Source organism: Acomys minous (genome assembly GCF_964271855.1).
Source record: "Acomys minous genome assembly, chromosome: 16".
Lineage (NCBI taxonomy): Eukaryota > Metazoa > Chordata > Mammalia > Rodentia > Muridae > Acomys > Acomys minous.
The window spans coordinates 37,059,859-37,081,284 of NC_140498.1; the positions used below are offsets into that span (position 1 = coordinate 37,059,859).

Here is a 21,426-nt window from a genome sequence, read left to right on the forward strand (position 1 = left end):
TTATGCTTCTAGGCCATTTGCTCCAGCCAGCCTTAGTGCATGTTATTTTGGAATATACCCATTTGTCCTCCAAGACAGTGTGGCTCTTCTAGAGGGTTCCCCGATTCTCCCGGGCAGTGTCAGCCAATGCTCTGCTTTCCCAAGCCTCTGTCTCCGCTAGGGTGAACACGCTAAGGGCAGTGTCCAGGAATCACTCAGTCCAGTATCTCTGGCACTGGGTGTTGTATGAGGGGCCAATTAACATAGGATTATTTCATTGCCCACGTCATCCACATCCCCTAATGCACTGGGAGGTTTTACCAGGCTCCTGAATTCTTGGAACTTGACTTTTCTGGCCCTTGATGGCAAGCATTAAGATGCCTGTTCATTTACACCCCCCCAGACAGTAAGCAAGAGATGCTGTGTTCCACACCAACAGCATGAGCTCAGAGGTTGTTGTTGCTTTGTTTGTTTCTGGTACTGTGAAATCCTTTGGTATTCCACCACAAATATAAAGTCCTTCTCAAAGTAATATTTTAAAATGTACAATGATGTAATCCCAGCACTCAGGAGGCAGAGACAGGCGGATCTCTGTGAGATTGAGGCCAGCCAGGTCTACAAAGAGAGTCCAGACCAACCAAGGTTGCACAGAGAAACCATGCCTTGGAAAACCAATAAATAAATAAATAAATATAATAAAATAAAAGTTTAAAGTGAGGAAAACGGTGCAGTATGGAGTGTCCGTAGCCTCCGCTGGTGACAATCACAAGCCCCGCTGCCAACTCTGGGTTGTTGCCCACCTCCACAAAGAAGGGAAATAATTTAAGACAGGAAAACTACAGACCACATCTTTTGACAACCAAAAGCAGAGCTGCCGAGAATTCTACCTATGGGTCCCAGAGTAAGAATACAAGTGATATTTTAAGAGGCATGGGCAGACAAATATAAACCAGATTTCTATTTGTCCTCCTAGAATTAGAGATGGGTCCCAGAGCCTTGCATGTGTCACCAAGCTAAATCTTTCCTGATAAACTTTTAAAGTACCGCAGACAGGGCAAGAAGTCAGGGCCAGTCGGAAAGAGGTGTGGCAGAGCCAGTGGCTGGGAGTCTACAGGTGTCACTCAGCAGCATTCCTGAGATTAGCCTGAAGCTGGCTCTACCCAAAATTCCCTTCCTCATCTTAGTTATGGAAAGAATTCAGTGCATTAAATGGAAACCGGGGGTGTTTGTCAATCAATGTTTGGCTTTAGATTAGAATGATATTGAATGGCCAGAGAGAATATGGCCTCCCTCCTCTCTTAACTTAAAACAGAAAGCCCAAAGCCTGACCTGATGGAGGAGCCATCTCCATACTCAGAGGATAAACCATTGCTGGGCAGACATGCGAAGCACACCTGTTTTCCCCTCCAGCCAGAAAGAACAACAACATACACAAATTATCTTGTTATTTTTATTAGAAGCATATTTACATTTTTTTGTTTGCAGAGAACAGTTTACAAAAATTATATATGACAGTTGGAAATGACATACACATTACTTCTATCCTTCATGAAGGGAAATATAAGTTAGTTATATTTACTCTGCTAAAAACATTTCTGCCAGTCCCTATACAGAAAATGTTAGCACAGAGCATGAGGAATACTGTGTGGGCCTTGTCAGCGGCAGGCATTGCACATGTGCTAAATTATGAGCCTGGGAGACTAGGCTAGACCCCCACCCAAAAAGGCACAGCAGAGCTACCACGGCTCAGGTGGCACTCGACATGGAAGCGACAGTCACACAAAGGACCAGGACAACATGAATGATGGGATGTCAGGAATGGTCCAAGATTTTCACCTGAACCACAAAACAGGCATTTTGCCTAATAGCCACCGTCAAGTTCCCTGGATGCAAAAAAAGAAAAAGAAAAAAAAAAAAAGCAGAGATTGTAAACAATGGCAGAAGCAGCCCTGCCCGGCCACTTGCAGGTGTGGCTCGCCCCCTTGCCATCTGTGGGCCCTACAGGTGCACTCTGCCAGTTTCTGTTTCCCAGCCCCCCTGTGCACCAGAGAAAAGAAGTCAATTGTTCCTGGAGACTGCTTGGTGTGAGACCCGAAGGCAAGCTGATGCTCGCTACCCTGAGAAACGATCATCTTCTGGAGGCTCTGTGAGCTTCTTTACTGCACGCAAGACCTGTTTTCCCAACTTTTAAGGCCCCTCCCTCCTAAACACCCGTTATCATCTGGGTAATTTTCCAGGGAATTGCCTCAGCATTGGGCAGTGATGTAGAGACCATGCTGAGGTCTCACCAGACTCAATGCCTGAGTACCCCACCCACCCCCTCCTCCATGCGCTCCCTGCCCCCATCATCGCAGGGAAGATGGCATCTTCATGAAGCATCTACTTTAACGGAGCACTTAGGCATCAGAGTCAAAAAAGATTTTGCTTTATCAGTGAACACAGCTGGGTGGAATAGCTGCTTTTCTGTATGGTAGCCTGGGGAGGGGGGCTCAGCACCTTGGGTGGCCACCTGAGCAACCCAAAGGCCCAGAGCCATGGAGGCTCAGCATTTGTTCCTGAGGGCAGGAAGCACGTCTTCCTGAAGACAGCAGTCCAATGGACCACCAGGCTTAGTTGGAAAGTACAGTGTGGACTCTAGGACAGGACAAGGGCAAAGGTCAAGGGCCTTCCCAAGGGTGCCTGCAAACAAGTGGGCGAGGGTGAGATTGGCACCTGTTAGGCAGCAGAAGTCAAGTGTGTGTGGGGGGGGGGGCAGTTTACCTTGCAACGCAGGACCCTGTGTGCAGCCAAATGAGTTGCAGGCTGACAAGTACACCCTGTGCGTCCTCAGGGCTGTGGTGCCAACGCGCAGCATGCTGCCACCAGCTGCTCCGCCTGACGTGCTCAGTGGCCCAGGCTCAGGCTCAGGAGGCAGCAAGCAGGTTCCAGGCCCCCTGGTTATAGGAGGCCAGGGCAGCAGAGGCAGCCTGGGCGGTGTCAAAGGGGCCAAGGTGTGTGTGTGTGTGTGTGTGTGTTTGTACATGCATACACACGCAGAGAGAGAAAGGGAAATGAGACAGGATAAGATGCCGGAAAACAGCAGACTGAACATTTCTGGGCCCCCTCTTCCCATTCCCTACCCCCACATACACGGCGTCTGTCATCAAGCACATAGGAAGCTTGGTAAAGCAGCGGAGGGAGGGTGCCCCTGAGAGTTAGCTGCGGAGAACCGAGGTGGCTGCTAGGGATGTTTCCAACACTGTGGGGAGTTGGTGGGAGTGAAACGAAACAAAACAAAAGCCCCACGAGGATTGCAATAAGGATGCGCTCTCAGTGACGTCATCGGTAGGACTTGTGCCCACAGACAGTAGAGCTGGTATTTTGGCAAACAAGAGGGGCACACTCATCCCGCCTGACCCCTGACCCCAACAGGCCAAATCACTTCCAGGTGATGGAAATCTGAATCTTGATGAGGTCATCCATCAGAGGCACTGGGGTGCTGCTGTGGACCATGGGGGCAGGGGGGGAGCACTGCAGGCTGGGAGGTGGTTCGGTGGTTCGAGCTGGCACAGAAACAAGAGGAAGAGGTCCTGAGTCACTTGTTCATAAAGGCTCGGAGGCCCTAGTGGCCATGCTGCCACCACAGCCCAGGGATGCGGGGTGTTAGGAAGTGTCCCCAGTGCTGTAAGGGAAGAACTTGCTGGCTCTGTTGGGTGTGGTGGGTCTGGGCTCTGCTTCCTCACTTAGTTTGAAAAACATTTCCTGTTCTCGCTTCTTCTGGTTCAAATCCTCTTCCAGGGCCTGTGGAAGAGAGGGCAGACGGTGGTCAGTGGGACGTCAGTCATTCAGTCACAGAGCAACAAGGCCTCCTCTGGACAGCTCCCACGCAGGCTTCAGGGACCGGGTGGAAGGTCTCTCCTTCCTCACTCTGAGGCAGGCAACCCCTCCGCCTGCCACGTGCCTTCTGAAGTGCTCCCAGGCCGAGGGCAAACCCTGAGGAAAGGCTTGTTAAGGGGTCTGGGCAGACTCTCCTGGTGGGAAAAGAGCCTGGTGAATAAAGAGAAGCCAGGGGAGAAGATGTAAAAGCAGGAAAGAGATGACAGGAGGACAACACGCTCCCCGCATCAGGACACTGCCTGCTGGTGTGCCTCTGCCCCTCTGAGGGTTTGACCCTAGGATATGGGAGGGCGTGGCTAAGCTCCTTAGGTAAATGGGGCGGGGGTGGGGGTGGGGGGGGTGGGTGGGGTGCTTTCCAGCTGGCAGGCAGCACAGGAGCTCCCCTTGGGCACATGCTTATTCATCCAGACAAACAAAAACCTACCAGAAAGACGTTCCAAGGGTGCTCACACAGGCGCACCAGCCCAGAAAGGAAGTGGGAAAGGCCTGGAGAGCAGGCGACTTGTTGGAGGGGAAACTGGATTTATGTAAAATCACCACTTAAAGGCTAGCAATTAGGACACAACTAAACAGGAGAGATGGCTCAGTGGGTAAGAGTGCTGTCTGTTCTTCCAGACGTCCTGAGTTCAATTCCCAGCAACCACATGGTGGCTCACAACCAGCTATACAGGGATCTGATGCCCTCTTCTGGCCTGTGGGCAGAGCAATCATGTATATATATATAAAGAAAGAAACAAAATCTCCTTTAAAAAAAGAAAGAATAGCCGGGCAGTGGTGGCGCATGCCTTTAATCCCAGCCCTCAGGAGGCAGAGGCAGGTGGATCGATGTGAGTTCAAGGCCAGCCTGGTCTACAAAGCAAGTCCAGGACAGCCAAGGCTACACAAAGAGACCCTGTCTCAGAAAAAAGAAAAAAAGAAAGAAAGAAAGAAAGAAAGAAAGAAAGAAAGAAAGAAAGAAAACAGGCAATGAAGGTGCATGCTTTAGTCCCAGCACTAGGGAGACAGAGAAAGGCATATCTCTGAGTTCGAAGCCACCCTGGTCTGCAAAGTGAGTTCCAAGACAGCCAAGGCTACACAGAAAAACATGGTCTTGAAAAACAAAAAACAAAGACAAAACCTCCTGAAAAATATCACTGTATTGGCTCAATGTTGCATTTGTAAGCCACAGAGCCCAGTAGCGCGTGAGCCTCCCAGTGGTGCAGCGTGTGAGCCTCCCAGGGGTATACCGCATGAGCCTGTTGGAGGCAGCACCCAGGGTTCTGCTGCTCTTTAGGTACGAGGTGGTTCAGTGCACACCCCAATTTCAAAGCTAGGAATAGCTGAGCGGCTGCACCCCAAAACTGCAAGATGTTCCAAAACTTGAAAACTCTGAAGTGCCAGTTTGATGTCATAGTGAAAAACACGGTTCTGACCTCACAGAATGAGTCTTGATCAAAAGGTAGGTATACGAAAAAATACCTTTTGGCTGTGTGTAAGGACCTAGGGGATACAGCCGAGTTTGTCTAGACTTGGGTCTTGCTATGGCGTGTGTGTGAAATGTCAGCAGAGGCTCCTGTGCCTAAACATTCACTCCCCTCAAGCTGGTGGGGTGAAAGGCGTGGCCGGTGAAGCTGGGGTCATTTCTGTCATCTGCCTCTATAATGCGACCAGCGCCTCAAACTCCAGTGTAGCCAAAACAACCCTTCTGTCCGGTGTTCTACCACAGGAGTCAAGCCAAGTAACTAACGGGCCTTGTGAGAAGTCTCGTTATACATATGCAAATACCCCAAACTCTGGAGAAACATCTGAAACCCCAAAACACCCTGGCTCCCTGCTGAAGGGGTGCGCAGCTTGTGGTGCTGAGCAGGGATCGAAGGCTGCGTCTCAAGCCCTGCTGTCCCCTGCCCACCACAAGCATTCTTCCTCCAAAGCATTCGAAAGCCACCGGCAGCAGCCTGCCTCCTGCTGTGTGCCAGATAATAAGCACTTAAACATCTTTTTTGAGCATATCGTACATGAGTACTGTATTTCCCTCATTTCTTCCATGTCCCCCATGTGGTCCCCTCTACTTCCTCTCACACCATGGCCTCTTTAGTTATCACTGTTACATACGTACACACACGTCTGTAAATGCTGCCTGTTGAACCCACTTACCGTTGCCCATATGTAGACAGAGTAGAGACAACTGCCTGGGGTTAGACAGCTTCTCAGGGGGGCTCGTGCCTGGAGAAGACTCATTCTCAGCAGCCATTTAGTCACCTCTATCTCTTCGTCTAGACTGAGGCCCTGTGAGATGTCCCCCCTCCCCCCATGCTGGAATGTCAACTGGTGCCAAGTCTTGGGGGGGGGGGGGAGCGGCTTCCCCGTCCAATATGGGAGGCACTATGCTATGCAAGCCAGAGTTCCTACTGCAATCCACAACTGCTGTCCTAGGGCAAGATGGGCCCTAGGGTAAAGAACGGGTGCTTTCTAGTCACACTCACTTACACATGGGTAATGAGGCAGACGTAGCCCACAGGCAGCAACCTGCTAACGCTAGCTTCTACAGACACACTTTAAGACGCAGGTGCGATTTCTGCATTTTATAGACTAGAGAGGCAAGTTGAGGAGGGAGGGCAGACAAGCCCTGAGGCCTCGCTCTGCCCTCACACTGACCCTAGCAAATCAGGAAGTCTGCACTCACTTAAAAGGAAGCCGGCTGAATTCCGCTAAAAATACTCCATAGGGCATGGTATAAAGGGGGAGACAGAGCTCAAGGCTGCTGAACTTAGCTGAGAGCACAAAGGACTATGACCTCTGGGCCACCACGCCAGCAGCAAGTCAGGCAGCTGTGATGGAATCCTGCCCCCAGGCAGAGTGTAGAGCCAGCTCTCTAAGCACACGCCTGAGAGATCACCTAAAGTCACAGGCAGCGGCTAGGGGAGGTGACTGCTCACTTCAGACCCTTAGGATGTAGCCAGGAAACAGCCGCCCAGAGGCTGTTCAGGCAGGTGCGTGTTCACTCCCTACGGGTTTAGAGTCAGAAGTTCCAGCAGGCCACAGCTTGCCTCCTGTCTAGGTACAAAAACCCTCAGGATGCCAGGCCACATGGGGCACAAGGGCACCTCTCTCCTCAGAGTTAAAGGATGACTATACTGGGCCAGGAAGTGGTGACACATGCCTTTCTGCCCCCCCCCCCCCGTTTGTTTGTTTGTTTTGTTTTTCAAGACAAGGTTTCTCTGTGTAGCCTTGGCTGTCCTACCAGGCTGGCTTCGAACTTACAGCAATCCACCTGCCTCTGCCTCCCAAGTGCTGGGATTAAAGGCGTGCACCACCACACCTGGCCTGGTGGACCAGCCTGTTCTACAGGACTACACAGATACCTCTTGTCTAAAGAAAGACAGAAAGACAGACAGACTGACTGAACGAATGATTGAATGAGTAATGTGACTCTGCCTTTGAGATGTGCTGTGAGCTGATGACTCTACAATCTCAGCGCTGCTGTGACCACACTGAGGCCTGAGGCCTGCAATGATTAGCTGTGTTAGTTATTTTCTCATTGCTGCAGACGAGAGCAACTAAAGAAAGAGGAGCTTCCTTTTGGCTCCGTTGGAGGGTACAGCCCATCATGAGAAGGCACGTTGGCAGGAGCACCAGGCACCTGGTTATCCTGTGTCTGCAGTGAGGGCTCTGTATAGACCTCAATGTCCCAGGAAGGCTTCCTTCTTCAGAGCCACAGCTTAAGAGAGCCCAGCCCAGCCTGACTCGGGCCTTGTGAGAACCTGGAGAGACCCCCAACTTTTGAATCCTATTCCTATAGCATTTGATAAAGAATGCAGTTTAAACCGCTCTGAGTATGGCTGTGATTATGGCTTTGGTGCTGGGGACACAACCCAGAGCATCATGCATGCTAGGCAGGTGCTCCCCCCCCTCCCCCATACCCCCTCCCCCAGAGCTCCACCCCAGCCTCAGCACAGTGATTTACACATTAGGAAACCAATTCAGAAAGTAAACTAGCTGACTGGCACTGGCCCTGGACCTCACAGAGTGACTTCCTGAGAGAAACTGCCAGCCTGGTGCCGTGACTGACTGAGGCTCACGGCCTGCCCTCTGCTTCCACAGGGCAGGGTCCTCCGCCTCAGGTGCATAGGGACCAGTGTAGAGGGCTGCCAGTGTCCGGCACAATGGGTAGCTGGGTTCCCCGTCTCTCAGGAACAGACCAACTTTAGGGGTGCCACGAAGCACGGGTGCAGAAGCAGGAGGCTTCAGGTGTCCTAGGCAGGTTCCCGTGGTGTGTCACCCAGCAGCCCAGTGCAGTACCTTTTTGCGAGGCCGAAGCTTGTCCCGCCATTCCTTCAGGCTCTGGTTATGGCTCTCATCCAGGGCCTTCAGCTTCTGGGTTTCATGTTCCACCAACAGGTGACACTTTTCGTTCTGGAACAGGCAGGATAGGGGTGAAAGTAAGGAGGCGGCAAAAAGCCTGGGTGGCCAGACCCACTGCCCCTTTGAGGGCGCTGCCACCACAGGCTTGTTCCGCCTTTGCCATTATCCACGGGCCTGCAGGTGGTAAGACACCTGCACCAAGCAATGCCTGGAGGACTGTTCCAGAAAACTACTGGGAGCAGCATCCATGGGTGGGCACACATGCCGTGGTGGAGGCCAAAGGACAACTGTGTGGAGTCGGTTTTCTCTTTTCACCTTTGCGCAGGTTCTGGGGATCAAACTCAGACTGTTAGGCCTGGGCAAGCACTCTGGTCAGTGAGCTTCTGTGAACTTTTGACATCGCCTAAGTTGTCTGGGCTTGTAGAAAAGTTCTAGGCTGGTAAGATGGCTCCGTGGGCAAAGCCTGACAAGTCGAGCCCAGTCCCCAGAACCTACTGTGGAAGGCCGACAGAACTGGCCCCCAAAGGTTGTCCTACAAGCAGCACATGTGCGCCGGGCATGAACTTGCCCAAACTCACACACGCACACAAACATATCATAAGTAAATAGATTAAACTACAGCCTGGAACTGCTGGTCCCAAGCCATCGCCCACTGACAGTTTTCAAATAGCAAGACTGTAGGTGTGTGGCACCGTATCTAGCTACACTGGGGCTTTTTTTTTTAAGGCAGCCCAAGCAGACTAAATCTGAGTATATAATTACTGACCTACAGAAATTATATGTATAACTGTGCACCGTGTCTAATTACATATCACATGACATGTGCAACTTACATGTGGTATCTCTGGCCTTGTGTCATTTCTTCAGGAGACATCACTGGTGGGGAACATGGCTGAGGCTCTCCCCACCTCTGTTATAGGCTCAAAGTCATCTGCTTTATACATTTTACCTCAAATCTATGTAGTAGGTACGTGTTGAATTCCTGCAAGGACTCAGTCCTGTTACAGGAACGTCTAAGGCCTTTTTTATTTGGCTACTACAGGCCTGCAGGTGGGGAAGAAGAACGTCCCCTCAGAGGGGTTTTATTTGGGGCCTCAAGCTGAAAGCTCCTGGGAGTTTATAGATTAGTCTCGTCAGGAATACTTAGGGCAGCGCTGTGTTCCTGTGACCATGGTGTCCCTCTCTGTGGGTCTCTGCCTTGGGGAAACTGAGGCATGGGGTTGCGTACCTGCAGCTGCTGCAGCTCGTTCATGTTGCTCTCGCACTGCGCCATCATGTCTCGCATCTGGTTCTCGTGTTTCTGCTGCTGCTGGAGCCTCTCCGCCTTCTGCCTCTTCTCCTCCTGCTGGGAGAACTGCAGAGAGGGGACGCTACCGCGGGTGCTCACCTGCACGGCTGGGCGGGGTGGGGGGGGCAGGGGGAGGGGGAGGAGAGGGGGACCTTGGCCTCCCTCAGCCTCAGCCACAGAGGCCCAACCTAGGGGAAGCCCAGCCCGCCTCAGGCTATGATCTCACTACTGAAACTCTTGTCCTGAGTGGAGACCCAGCCTCTGTCCTCACACTGGCAGGGACCTGACACGATGTGACATGTGTGAGGGCAGTACGTACAGAAACCACAGGGGCCTACGCCACGCAGGAGACGTGGATGGGGCACGGAGAATGCTGTGCATGGGATCGTGGAAGGGGCTAGCGCTAGACAAACTTGAACAAGGCTCCGTCTACCAGGGGAGGATTCTCCCGGGCTATCGAAACTTCCAGGACACGAGTGGCTTACACACTGGGCTGTGTCTAATATGCTTACTCCCTCCCACGCTGTATGAGGGCGGTCCTTACCAAGTTCGCCCACGCCCACTGCCCACGGCGCACCAGACGCGGCCCCACCTGCTTGATTTTCTCGCGCTGCTCCGAGGCACTGCCTGCGCCGCTGATGTGCAGACTCTTCTTGTACATGGCCATGCGCGTCTTGCCATCGCTCCTCTGGATCTTGGGTAGCCGCGCCTTCTCCTGCTGCTGTCTGATCTTCAGCTGTTCCACCATACGCTGGTTGTAGCGCTGCATCTGTTCCCGCTCCTGGAGGGACAACGAGCAGAGGTTGGGGGAGCTCGAGGCATGGAGGGCGCGCGGGAGCCGAAGGCCACCATGCTCGACACTGGAGCCCAGGTGCCAGCACGGAAGAGCTGTAGTTCAATTCTACAGTTCAATCAATGACATCCGTTCTTTACGTTTTTGTTTTTTTTTTAATTTTAAAGATTTATTTATTTATTATGTATACAGTGCTCTGCCTGCTTATACCCATGCAGGCCAGAAGAGGGCACCAGATCTCTTTAGAGATGGTTATGAGCCACCATGTGGTTTCTGGGAATTGAACTCAGGACCCTTGGAAGAACGGATAGCAGTCTTAGCCTCTGAGCCATCTCTCCAGCCCCCTTTTTTTCTTTTTACATGTATTTGTTTTATTGGGTGTGGGAGGGCCAAACATGAGACAAATTGAGGGAACTCGCTCTCTTCTTCCACTATGAGGGTTCTGGGAATCGAACCCAGGTCATCAGGCTTGGTGGCAAGTTCCCTTAACCACTGAGCCATTTCACCAGCAATGGTTTTTCTGTTCTTTTGACATTATAGTGTCTCTGACTTCTAATGCTTGAGTCACAGCTTTCTGACGTTGCAGTGGTGTGAAAACACGGCCATGCACCTGAACCCAAACTTGGAACTTGGATTGTTTCCTGAGTGAACAAAATCTACTACACTATTCTGAACACTGAGCAGTGGCAGTGAGCCACAGCTGTTTGTTTGTTTGTTTGAGACAGGGTCTCTCTGTGTAGCCCTGGCTGTCCTGGACTCGCTTTGTACACCAGGCTGGCCTTCAACTCACAGTGATCTGCCTGCCTCTGCCTCCCAAGTGCTGGGATTCAAGGCGTGCACCACCACCGCCAGCTGAGCCACAGCTCTGGTTGGCCACACGCTCCTGGGAGGAAATGCCCTACAGTGGGCGACTTTAGACCTGTGCTATTAAGCTAGGAGGCCCGCAGGGCATGTGGCAGAGGAGCATTTGTAATACGTTATTTGTCAATTAAGGACTGCTGCTGGGGATGGAAGTCCCCAACAAGTCAAGAAGCAGCATCTTTGAACTGAGGGTATTGGTGTGAGCGAGGGAGCTGCCTGCCTCACCCCACCCCTGCCCCGCCTGGGCCCTCACCGTGGCTGCTGCGGGCCCTGCTGGGTGCTGACATCAAGCTGCCCAGGCTCCCACCCGGCCTCACCTTCTCGTGCTTGCGCAGCAGTTCATGCCGCTGCAGGAAGTACTGGTCCTTAAGCTGCTGCTTCACCAGCTGATGGCGCTCCTGCAGCTGGTGCTCCTCCATCTCCCACAGGGCTGCCTCGCGGTCTGCGGAGGACAAGTCGCCCACACGGTGAGGAGAGCCGGAAGACAGAACAAGTCTCCCACCCCCACCCCACCCCGCCTGGATTCCTGCTAGGACTGAGAACCAACCTGCTGGGCTCAGAGCACCTCGGCTACCTCGCTAGGCCATATTGGCTGGTCTGAGGACAGCCATAGAAACTGAGAGCCAAAGACTTAAAGAGAGGGCAAGCCCCAGCAGCCCGGGAGCAGTGGGCTGCGGCTGGACTGACACTCCCACCCCCAGCTTCTTCCTCCACCGAGTGGCACGGGCACACCCCAAAGAGAGAATGTTCTTAGGAGACATCGCTAAGGAAAATCAATATAACACCCCTTCTTTTTGGAGGGGCAGAGGAGAAGGGTTCTGAGGAGAGCCTGTGTGGAGATGACTGGGGTGAGAAATCCCATGAGGAGGCAGGTCCTCACGGACACTGCGGCTGGAGGAGCCATGGCCTGGGGCATCACTGCCTTTCTGTTGCCTCTAAGTCGTTCGGGCTGTGGGAGCCACTTAAGCAGCATCAAGAGACCAAGAAGCTCAGTACCTGTCTCCCGAGCGGTTGCCTATTCTATGCACTAGGATCATAGGAGGAGCTGTCTCGCAGGGAGAAGGTGAGGACGTGAGGTGTGGCAGCCAGCACGCAGTGGGGCAAGCGGTGGCCACACAAGCTGTTGCATCTGCCTGCCACGCCTGCTGTGGTAAGTGGTACCCTTCCCTCATTGCTGACTTCCCTGGGAGGGCTGCCTCTAGTCCCACCATTCAGGGTGACTCTGGACCCCACCTCGGAGGAGCTCTTGCTTCCTGCTGAGGCACTCTCGCTCCTTGTCACAGATCTCCCGCCTGTTTTCTGTGGTGAGCTTCTTCATGGCCAGCTCCAGGTCGTTCTTCTGCTTGGCTACAAAGTCCCGGTCCTACAGCAAAGGGACAGTGAGGCCTTACACAGACATGCCTGGGTGACTCAGTTCTCTTCCTCTCTCTGGGAAGATGAGGGCCCTGTCGGCCTCTCCTCACCAGCCTTGGTTGGTTTGATTACATTGTTTCTGTGTGTGAGTGTTGTCTGGCGTGGGTGTATATGCATCACATGTGCCTGTGGAGGGCCGCCTGGGACTGGCGTTATCGGTGGTTGGGGGCTGCACGGCATGGTTGCTGGGAACCAAACCCAGGCCTCCTGCGAGAGCAGAAAATGCTCTGAGCTGCTGAGCCATCTCCCCAGCCCCAAGCCCTGTGTTTTAAAAAGTTATCTGCTCATACTAATTGTATGTGTGCACAGGTACAGTGTGCCATTTCCGCACACGTGTGCCTGGTGTACTGAGTTTGGGGGATTCATATGCCCATCACCTCAGGTAGTTATCAATTTTGTTGGTGGTAAAACATTGAAGACCCCCCCAAAAGAAAAAAAACACATTGAAGACCCTCTTCTTCTTGTTATGTCACCCTTCTGTGCTACTGAACACAAAACCTGTTTCTTCCACTAACGATCAACCCCACCCGGTGGGAAGAGACAGGTTATGAGGTGCACTGCCAAGAACAGGAAGTCCCGCCCCCCTGCTATCAACTCTGCAGCATGCCCTTTCCGAGCTTTGATTTCTTCTGAAAATGGAAAACCAAAGAACTCCTACCCTAAGGTACAAGGTACCCCAAACACTTGATCATACCATGTCAAGCACCTGTAGACCTGGGCTACCACTGTTTGCACCCAGGGCTGAGGAGACAGACTGCGCAAAGACCCCACAGTGAAGAAAATGGGAACATTCCAGTGATGGGGAGAGGCTGGACCAAAGGTTATGGCCAAGCTGGGAGGGGCCAAAAGGGCTGGGCAGCAGCAGGCAGAGTCAGGAGGTGGGCCTCAGCGTATGCATGAAGGGGGAATGATCTGAGGGAAGAAAGGGTGACAGCCAGATTTGGATTTCATATCCACAATACCCGCTGGCTCCGAAATAAAGAAGTGCAGGGAGAAGCAGAGGGAGTAGCTCTGAAGCGGGGAGAAGCAGGGGGAGCAGTTGTGAAGCTGGGAGGAGCAGGGAGAGCAGCTGTGAAGCTGGGAGGAGCAGGGAGAGCAGCTGTGAAATTGGGAGAAGCAGGGAGAGCAGCTGTGAAGCTGGGAGGAGCAGGGAGAGCAGCTGTGAAGCTGGGAGGAGCAGGGAGAGCAGCTGTAAAGTTGGAAGGAGCAGGGGGAGCAGCTGTGAAGCTGGGAGGAGCAGGGAGAGCAGCTGTGAAGTTGGGAGAAGCAGGGAGAGCAGCTGTGAAGTTGGGAGGAGCAGGGGGAGCAGCTGTGAAGCTGGGAGGAGCAGGGGGAGCAGCTGTGAAGCTGGGAGGAGCGCTACAACAACGGTGGGACCCAGCAACACTGAAAGATTCACAGGTCCAAAGACTGGAGAAATATGGGTGCCTAGATGGATGGAAATGTGCAGTGTGTGTATATGTATAGCTGTAGTGTGTGTTTAGGATGCATGTATGTATATTGTATGCTATGTGTCAGGGTGTGTGGGTGTTGTGTGTGTTTAGTGTGCTATGGGGAGGATGTGTGTGTTATGTGTATGTCTGGTCAGTGTGTGTGTTTGTGTGTGCATGTGTGTGCATCATGCTTCAGGAAGATATGAAGGAGTGGAGGGAAACAAGAATGACAAAGGGGGGGGGGCTGGAGAGATGGCTCAGAGGTTAAGAGCACTGCCCGTTTTTCCAAAGGTCCTCAGTTCAGTTCCCAGCAACCACATGGTGGCTCACAACCATCTATAACGAGATCTGGTGCCCTCTTCTGGCCTGCAGGCTCACATGCAGGCAAAGTACTGTATAAGCAAACAAACAAACAAAAAGAATGACAAAGGTTCTGGCCTCTCAACAGGGCAGAGGCAAGTTCCTCCTCAGGACCTAAGAGCAAAGCCACCTCTGGGAGTTCAAGGCCTTGATGTCTTTTAGATATCAAGGCAAGCAGGTGACATCATTGAATTGACAGGGGATGTGACATCCGATCAACCTTGCAGTAAGGCAGGCAGGACTAAGGTGCAGGATGCAGTGGCCAGAGAAGACAGGGTTCACTCAGAGAGAGCACTGGCAAGCAAGCAGAGAGGACCAGACAACGATGGGCTGGACGTAAGCACTCAAAACAGAAGGCGATATTCAAGCAGCAGGCGGGCAGGCGGTAAGAGGGGGCCAGGCGCCGTCGGGGGTTCCCGAGGCTCAGTGAGCGAGGCTGGGGACTCACGAGCAGCTGCTTCTTCTGTGAGTGTTCTTCCATCTTGTGCTTCATGCTCTCCTTCCGCTGCTGCCGGGGCAGTTTCTCCACCTCGCTCTTCACCTGCAGCAGACACGGCAGAGGGCGGCTCACACCGCGGCCCTTCCCACCCTAGCAGCACCGTAAGCATCGACCGCACAGATTCGCTGTCAGTATCTAAGCTCTCCAGTGTCAGTATCAGTTTCAATTCCTGAGATGTTTCTGCTTCTGTGGGAGCCCTGTCCGTCTGCTATGATGCTGTAGTCCCTAAGGTGTAGGTGGGCTCGCTCCTTCAAGCCACCCCTCTCCCCCTGCCCTGACGCAGGGCTCTAGGCTGGAGCAGGACCTAGTGCATTCTACACGTACTTGGCCAACAGGGATTGGCTCAGGGGGAGCACGTTGCAGGGGCCATTGCTGAATTGCTGGGGGAAACTGGTCTCTTCCCTAGGAGAGGATGTAAATCTCTCCAGAGTGGGGTCTGCCCAAGATGACAGCAACACAGGGAAGGAGCCGCGCTTTTAGCCTCTTCCTAGCATCGCGCTAGCCCCAGACCCGCACAGTGGAGTAAGAGAAAAGACATCCATAACTCCCCCAGGGGCCTCGAGTTTCTGGCCTGAGAACCAGGAAATGGATGGCAGGCAGGCCCAAGGCTGGGGGTCAGTATCACAAGGAGAACACAGGAAAATGGAAATCCTTATTTATAGGAATGAGTGTCCCAAAAGCCTCAGGTCAGTCCTGCGTTGAACAGCACCGGGACAAAGCCAGAGGACGTGAGAAAGGTAGGGCGGGTCTTAAGTGAACCTAAGAAGGCTGTGTACCGACTGAAACAAGAAGAAACGTACAGGGTTGCGGGCCCTGTGTAACTTAAGCGCGCGGCACCATACCTATTCCAAAGGGACTGCTGAGTGGTAAGGCATGCACATTGCATTACATGCTGGGAGAAACCGCTACACAGATTACACAAACAGGCAAATATTTAAACCGACTATGAATTAAAGTGGAGTGCTAAAAATATCCAAGCACTCCAAAAGAAATTAGGCAAGAAAAGGGAAAATAGAGGAACAAAAACAAGAGGAAGAAGCCGAACACAATTCCTCACATGTAAACAGCAGAAATGGCCCATGTACAGGAACAGAGACCTGCAGGCTGCATTTTGGAAAAACAGGCCAACTACATACAGTCAGCAAGAGACCAGTGTTACTCAACAAGTTAGAAGGGGAAACGATGTCTTTAAACTTAATGTTTACAAATGGGGTGTACTTGTGTGTGGTCTGTGTGGGGGCGTGCTCTTACACACTTGTCTACACAGTACCTTCCTGTACTACTTCTCTATCCGGCAAGGCCAGATGTGAGTTCTGGGGTCCCCTACAAGAGCAGTGTTTTCAACAGTTGTATTATTTCTCCAGCCCCACAAAATCTATTCTATGGAAACCCTAGTTAAGAAAAGGCAGGGACTGGGCAGTGGCGGCGCACGCCTTTAATCCCTGCTCTTGGGAGGCAGAGGCAGATGGATCTCAGTGAGTTTGAGTCTAGCCTGGTCTACAAAGCAAACCCATAACAACCAGGGCTCTGTTACAGAAGAAACCCTGTCTCAAAAAACAAAACAAACTAGCAACAACAAAAAAAGTCAGCGCCAAATCAACGCTCTTGTGCCAATATCAGGCTTAGTGAGGAAACACTGCACATGTTCCTCTTTTTTTTTTTTTTTTTTTTTTTTAATTTTTGAGACAGGGTCTCTCTGTAGCCTTGGCTGTTCTGGACTCACTTTGTGGCCCTGGCTGGCCTTGAACTCACAGCGATCCACCTGCCTCTGCCTCAGCCTCTGAGTGCTGAGATTAAAGGCGTGCGCTACCACGCCCAGCGAACATGTTCCTCTTGAGACTAGGAACAAGGAGGAGCTATTTCTGCTATTTCTATCCAACTTCCTGCTGGAACCGGAGCCAGCATAATAGGGCAGTAAGAGGCACATCAAGTGAATAGAAGAAACGAAACTGTTTCTGTCCATACAGAAGACCACAAAGAATCTACCAAAAAAAGAAAAAAAAATCCTATTATAAGACAATAAGGCTAGACATAAGACCACTGCACAAACACAATATATCTCTACCCCCTGAATAATTAGCTAAATTGATACTTTTTAATTTTTTATTATTGGTGTTTTGCTTGCATGCATATCTATGCACGGATTATGTGCCTGGTACCAACAAAGGCCAGAAGAGAGAATTGGGATCCCCCCAGAAGTACAGTTACAGACGGTTGTGGGCCACCATGTGAGTGCTGGGGGAACTGAACCCAGGTCCTCTGGAAGTACAGCAACTGCTCTTAACTGTGAGCCATGTCTCCAACCTCCTAAAGAGATAATTTTAAAGTATCTTATGAAAGCACCCCCAAAGTATAATTCTAACAAAACAAGGATGGACATGTGTACTAAAAATTAAATGTCATTAACAAAGAGAAAGTAGGGACTGGGCAGTGGTGGCGCACGCCTTTAATCCCTGCTCTTGGGAGGCAGAGGCAGATGGATCTCAGTGAGTTTGAGTTTAACCTGGTCTACAAAGGCTTTTAGGTAGCTATTAATGGCTTATTTCCAGTGAGAACCAAACGTAGTTTTGACCTAGGAAGTTGTTTTAAGAGTTCTCTAACTTGAGCCTGGAGAGATGGCTCAGAGGTTAAGAGCACTGTCTGCTCTTTCCAAAGGTCCTGAGTTCAATTCCCAGCAACCACATGGTGGCTCACAACCATCTATAATGAGATCTGGTGCTCTCTTCGGGCATACAGGAGTACATGCAGATAAAAAAAAAATAAATATTAAAAAAAAAGTTCTCTAACTCAGGCTGGGCGTGGTGGTGCATGCCTTTAATCCCAGCACTTGTGAGGCAGAGGCAGGCGGATCACTGTGAATTCGAAGACAGCCTGGTCTACAAGGTGAGGCCAGGACAGCCAGGACTACAAGAGAAAACAAAAAACAAACAAAAACAAAAGTCACTAACAAAAGTTATCAAAGAATATATATGTATATAAAATGTCTGTGGGTAGAAGTTTCAGTGTTGTTCAAATGGTCATGCTACCCAAATTGACCCAAAATCCTGGTAAGGTTTCTTTACAGGATCGGCAGGGTGATGCTACACTGTGTATGGAAAGCACAGGGTGATGCCACACTGTGTATGGAAAGCACAGGGTGATGCCGCACTGTGTATGGAAAGCACAGGGTGATGCCGCACTGTGTATGGAAAGGACAGGGTGATGCCGCACTGTGTATGGAAAGCACAGGGTGATGCCGCACTGTGTATGGAAAGGACAGGGTGATGCCGCACTGTGTATGGAAAGCACAGGGTGATGCCGCACTGTGTGTGGAAAGCAGAGAGGTGGCTCTGGCAGCGGCTTCAGGACACAGGACCATGGATGTCAAGGTTTACTAGAGCCTAGCTTCACAGACATGAAGTCCTGGTGAGGGACAGACAGATGAACCCGTACGCCATACGGAGCCAAAGAGCACCAGACCAGATCTGTTTCTATACAGTCAACTCCTTTTCTACAAAGACAACTTAGCAGAGGAAGGTGGGTATTTCCAACACACAATGCTGGGACGGACATCTCAAAGCAAACGCTGAGACCATCCACACCTTATCCCTTACAGAAATGCAACTCAAAATGCTCTCATGAGGATATACAAAGCCCAACATGGTAAACTGCTAAGACACTGCATCCCATAGGGCTGTGGGAGGATTTCTTGGCTTCCTAAAAGGCGCATGCCTTTAATCCCAGCACTGGGGGTGGGGGGGGGTGGGGGGGGTGGGAGAAGGGGACAGGAGGAGTAGGCACAGAGACAGTCGGATCACTGTGAGTTTGAGGCCAGCCTGGTCTACAAAGGAAGTCCAGGACAGCCAAGGCTACACAGAGAAATCCTGTCTCCAAAACAAAACAAAACAAAACAACAACAACAAAAAGAATCACCCCTAAAAAACTATTAGGCTTGCAGGATAAGCCTTGGGCTGAGAACAAATATTTGCAAAACAATAACTCACTAAGTAACTGTCGGAATTCAGAAAAACAAACAAAAAAGCAAACCAATTTCCCAGCCAAATAAAGGAGCAAAAAAAAAAAAATTTTTTTTTTAACAAGGAGGCAAATGAAGAGATGCGTGTCAATAGTTACTAGTTATTAGTGACATGCAAACCCAAAGAAACAGTGAGAAGACGCCACCTCATACCCATCAGGGTGCCTAAAATAAAACAGTGAAGTTGACAAGACCAAGTTCTGGGAGAAGTGAGCAACTGGACTGCTCATGTGTCATTGTGGAGACAGACAGGATCCAGAGCATCTGTTGGGGTGCTTAGTGTGTCTCACACTCTCTTCCACTTGCTAGGTCTCTGCACAATGGTCTTGGGTGTTGCAGGCTGAGTCCGGTCCCATGTTTTCCGGCCTCTCTGCTTTAGGTAGAATTCCTATCTGCAGTGTTACTGACTCAGGGGACGTGAGAGAGACGAGGTACTGTCCTGTGCATTTACAGGATGTCAATAGTGTCACAGCTGTGAGAGCAACAAACTGCCCTACTCCATCCCCCAGCTGAGACACCCCCTAAAATGTGTGTAGACCCTGCCGATTTCCCAGAGAGCTGGGAACAGTAGACTGCTGGCTCAGAATCACAGGGTTACATAAAATTCCTAAAGGAATAGTTTATCTGTGCACCTCTGTATTAGGTATGGCTTCCAGTCCCAGCTCAGCGGCCATGAGTGCCCCCAATGCAACTTAAGAGCTAGACCCAAAACTGTGCTTTTACAGACTGATTGCTTTGTGGGGCCGGAAGGTTAAAAGTGGCAATTGAGCACAGGGTCTGAGTTTTCTGTTAGAGGCATGGAAGACACTAGAGACATTTTTACATCTGGGGATGGAGGGAAGAGGCAAAAGAAGAAGAAGAAAAGCAGAGCCCTGTGGGGCCATTTGGCAAAGAGGCAGGCCCAAGGACTCATGGGACCATTTACACACCAGCGGGACCATTTATACGCCAGCGGGACCTTTTATATGCCAGTGGGACCATTTACACACCAGCACCGCTCTATGGCAGGCACGGCAGAGCAGAGCAGGAGAAGGAGTTCCACCAGGCGGCAGATAAGCTACATTCCAGGGCAGTGAAGTTACCGACTGTGCTGGCATCTCATTTTCCCAACCAGAAAAACAATCTCGTTTTCACCTAAGAAGTCCCCAGGGCTTGTGCAGGGCTAGGGAACTCTGAACCATTTAATAAGCCGAGCTTTATGACAGGGACACTTTCTGAGAAACAAGCCATTGTACAGTTTCATTAACTTGCAGACCAAGTAAAAACCTTCAGGGAAAACCTAACGAAGCGGCTTTCCCTTCATCGCAGCTCCCTGGGCCAGCACCAGCAACAGCAGGTGCATTGCACTGGAAATTACCAATGCCCCAGAGGGGAGCTGAGGGTGCTCGGCATGGCGTGTGCGGGTTAAACGCAGAGCACACCGCCATATGGAAGCCCTAGACCTGTGGGAGCCCCTGAGTGAGGGGGATGTCTACGTGGCTCGCTAAACTCACTGCTGGAACCCCATGGAACTCTGGGAAAGAGACAGTAAATGTGAGTCCACACTCCCCAGGCCACGGCAATCAAGTCTCTGACCTGGAAGAACAGTGCCAGGGACACGAGCTTACTAAACGGCAGTGGCCTCCTGAGAAGCTAAAACCACGTAGCAGTCAGGCTGCTGCTTCTTCTTCCCAGGAAAGCTTCCAGATAAAACAGCCAAGGAAAACAAAACGAAACATGTACAATGAAACCAGGAACTTCAGTGTAACTCAGAACTGTACAGCATGCACAAGGGGTTTCCTCCGCAGCGAGGCAGGGAGTCACAGCGCAGCCTGCCTCTGCACAGGACACCGGGTCTCAAGAGCGGCCCACAGCTCCTGATGCTGAGGAAGCTAAGGGCTGGACACCCTTCTGTAGACCCCCAGGAGGCAGGGAGGCGGGTAAGCAGCCGGCAGCACCAGTGCTCCAGCAGAGAGCAGCCTGCCAGGGCAAAGAGTCTGGGAACCCAGGTCCTGTCATCTCAGGGTCAGGCATCTGGGTACCTCCTCCCCTTACAACTGAGGGGAAGAAGACACCCCAAAGAGGGCAGAGCACAGGGGATGGAGTGTACTGGGCTTCCCACCTCCAATTTCAGGGGCCACTATCGCTTTCATTTTCCCATGCGCACTCTCTCTCTCTCTCTTTCTCTCTCTTTTGGTTTTTCGAGACGGGGGTCTCTCTGTGTTAGCCTTGGATGTCCTGGACTTGCTTTGTAGACCAGGCTGGCCTCAAACTCACAGCAATCCTCCTGCCTCTGCCTCTCCAGTGCTGGGATTAAAGGCGTGTGCCACCACATGCAGCTCCCATGCTCTCTTTCAGCTAAGAAGATGTAAAAAGCAAGTCAGGCCAGGCGGTGGTGGCGCACGCCTTTAATCCCAGCACTCGGGAGGCAGACACAGACAGATCTCTGAGTTTGAGGCCAGCCTGGTCTACAGAATGAATTCCAGGGCAGGATATCCAAGGCTACACAGAGAAACCCTGTCTTGATGAAAACGAACAAACAAAAAAAGAAGCTGACAGAAACCACTTACAAAGGACCCAATGGGGGCT

The 21,426-nt window shown here is 51.5% G+C and overlaps 1 protein-coding gene across 3 annotated transcripts in view; it reads right to left on the reverse strand.

Annotated features, from left to right (window-relative positions):
* Window positions 1–1,415: 1,415 nt before the first annotated feature.
* The window catches only part of STK10 (serine/threonine kinase 10), a 91,030-nt gene continuing 71,019 nt past the window's right edge, over window positions 1,416–21,426 (reverse strand). For all 3 annotated transcript variants that reach the window (XM_084763367.1, XM_084763365.1, XM_084763366.1), the window contains exons 13-19: window positions 14,793–14,885; window positions 12,372–12,501; window positions 11,456–11,580; window positions 10,077–10,265; window positions 9,425–9,550; window positions 8,134–8,247; window positions 1,416–3,759 (exon numbers count right to left, since the gene is read on the reverse strand). In XM_084763367.1, the coding sequence (XP_084619493.1) occupies window positions 3,622–3,759; window positions 8,134–8,247; window positions 9,425–9,550; window positions 10,077–10,265; window positions 11,456–11,580; window positions 12,372–12,501; window positions 14,793–14,885 (915 nt within the window). In that variant the 3' untranslated portion in view covers window positions 1,416–3,621. The remainder of the gene's footprint in view (window positions 3,760–8,133; window positions 8,248–9,424; window positions 9,551–10,076; window positions 10,266–11,455; window positions 11,581–12,371; window positions 12,502–14,792; window positions 14,886–21,426) is intronic.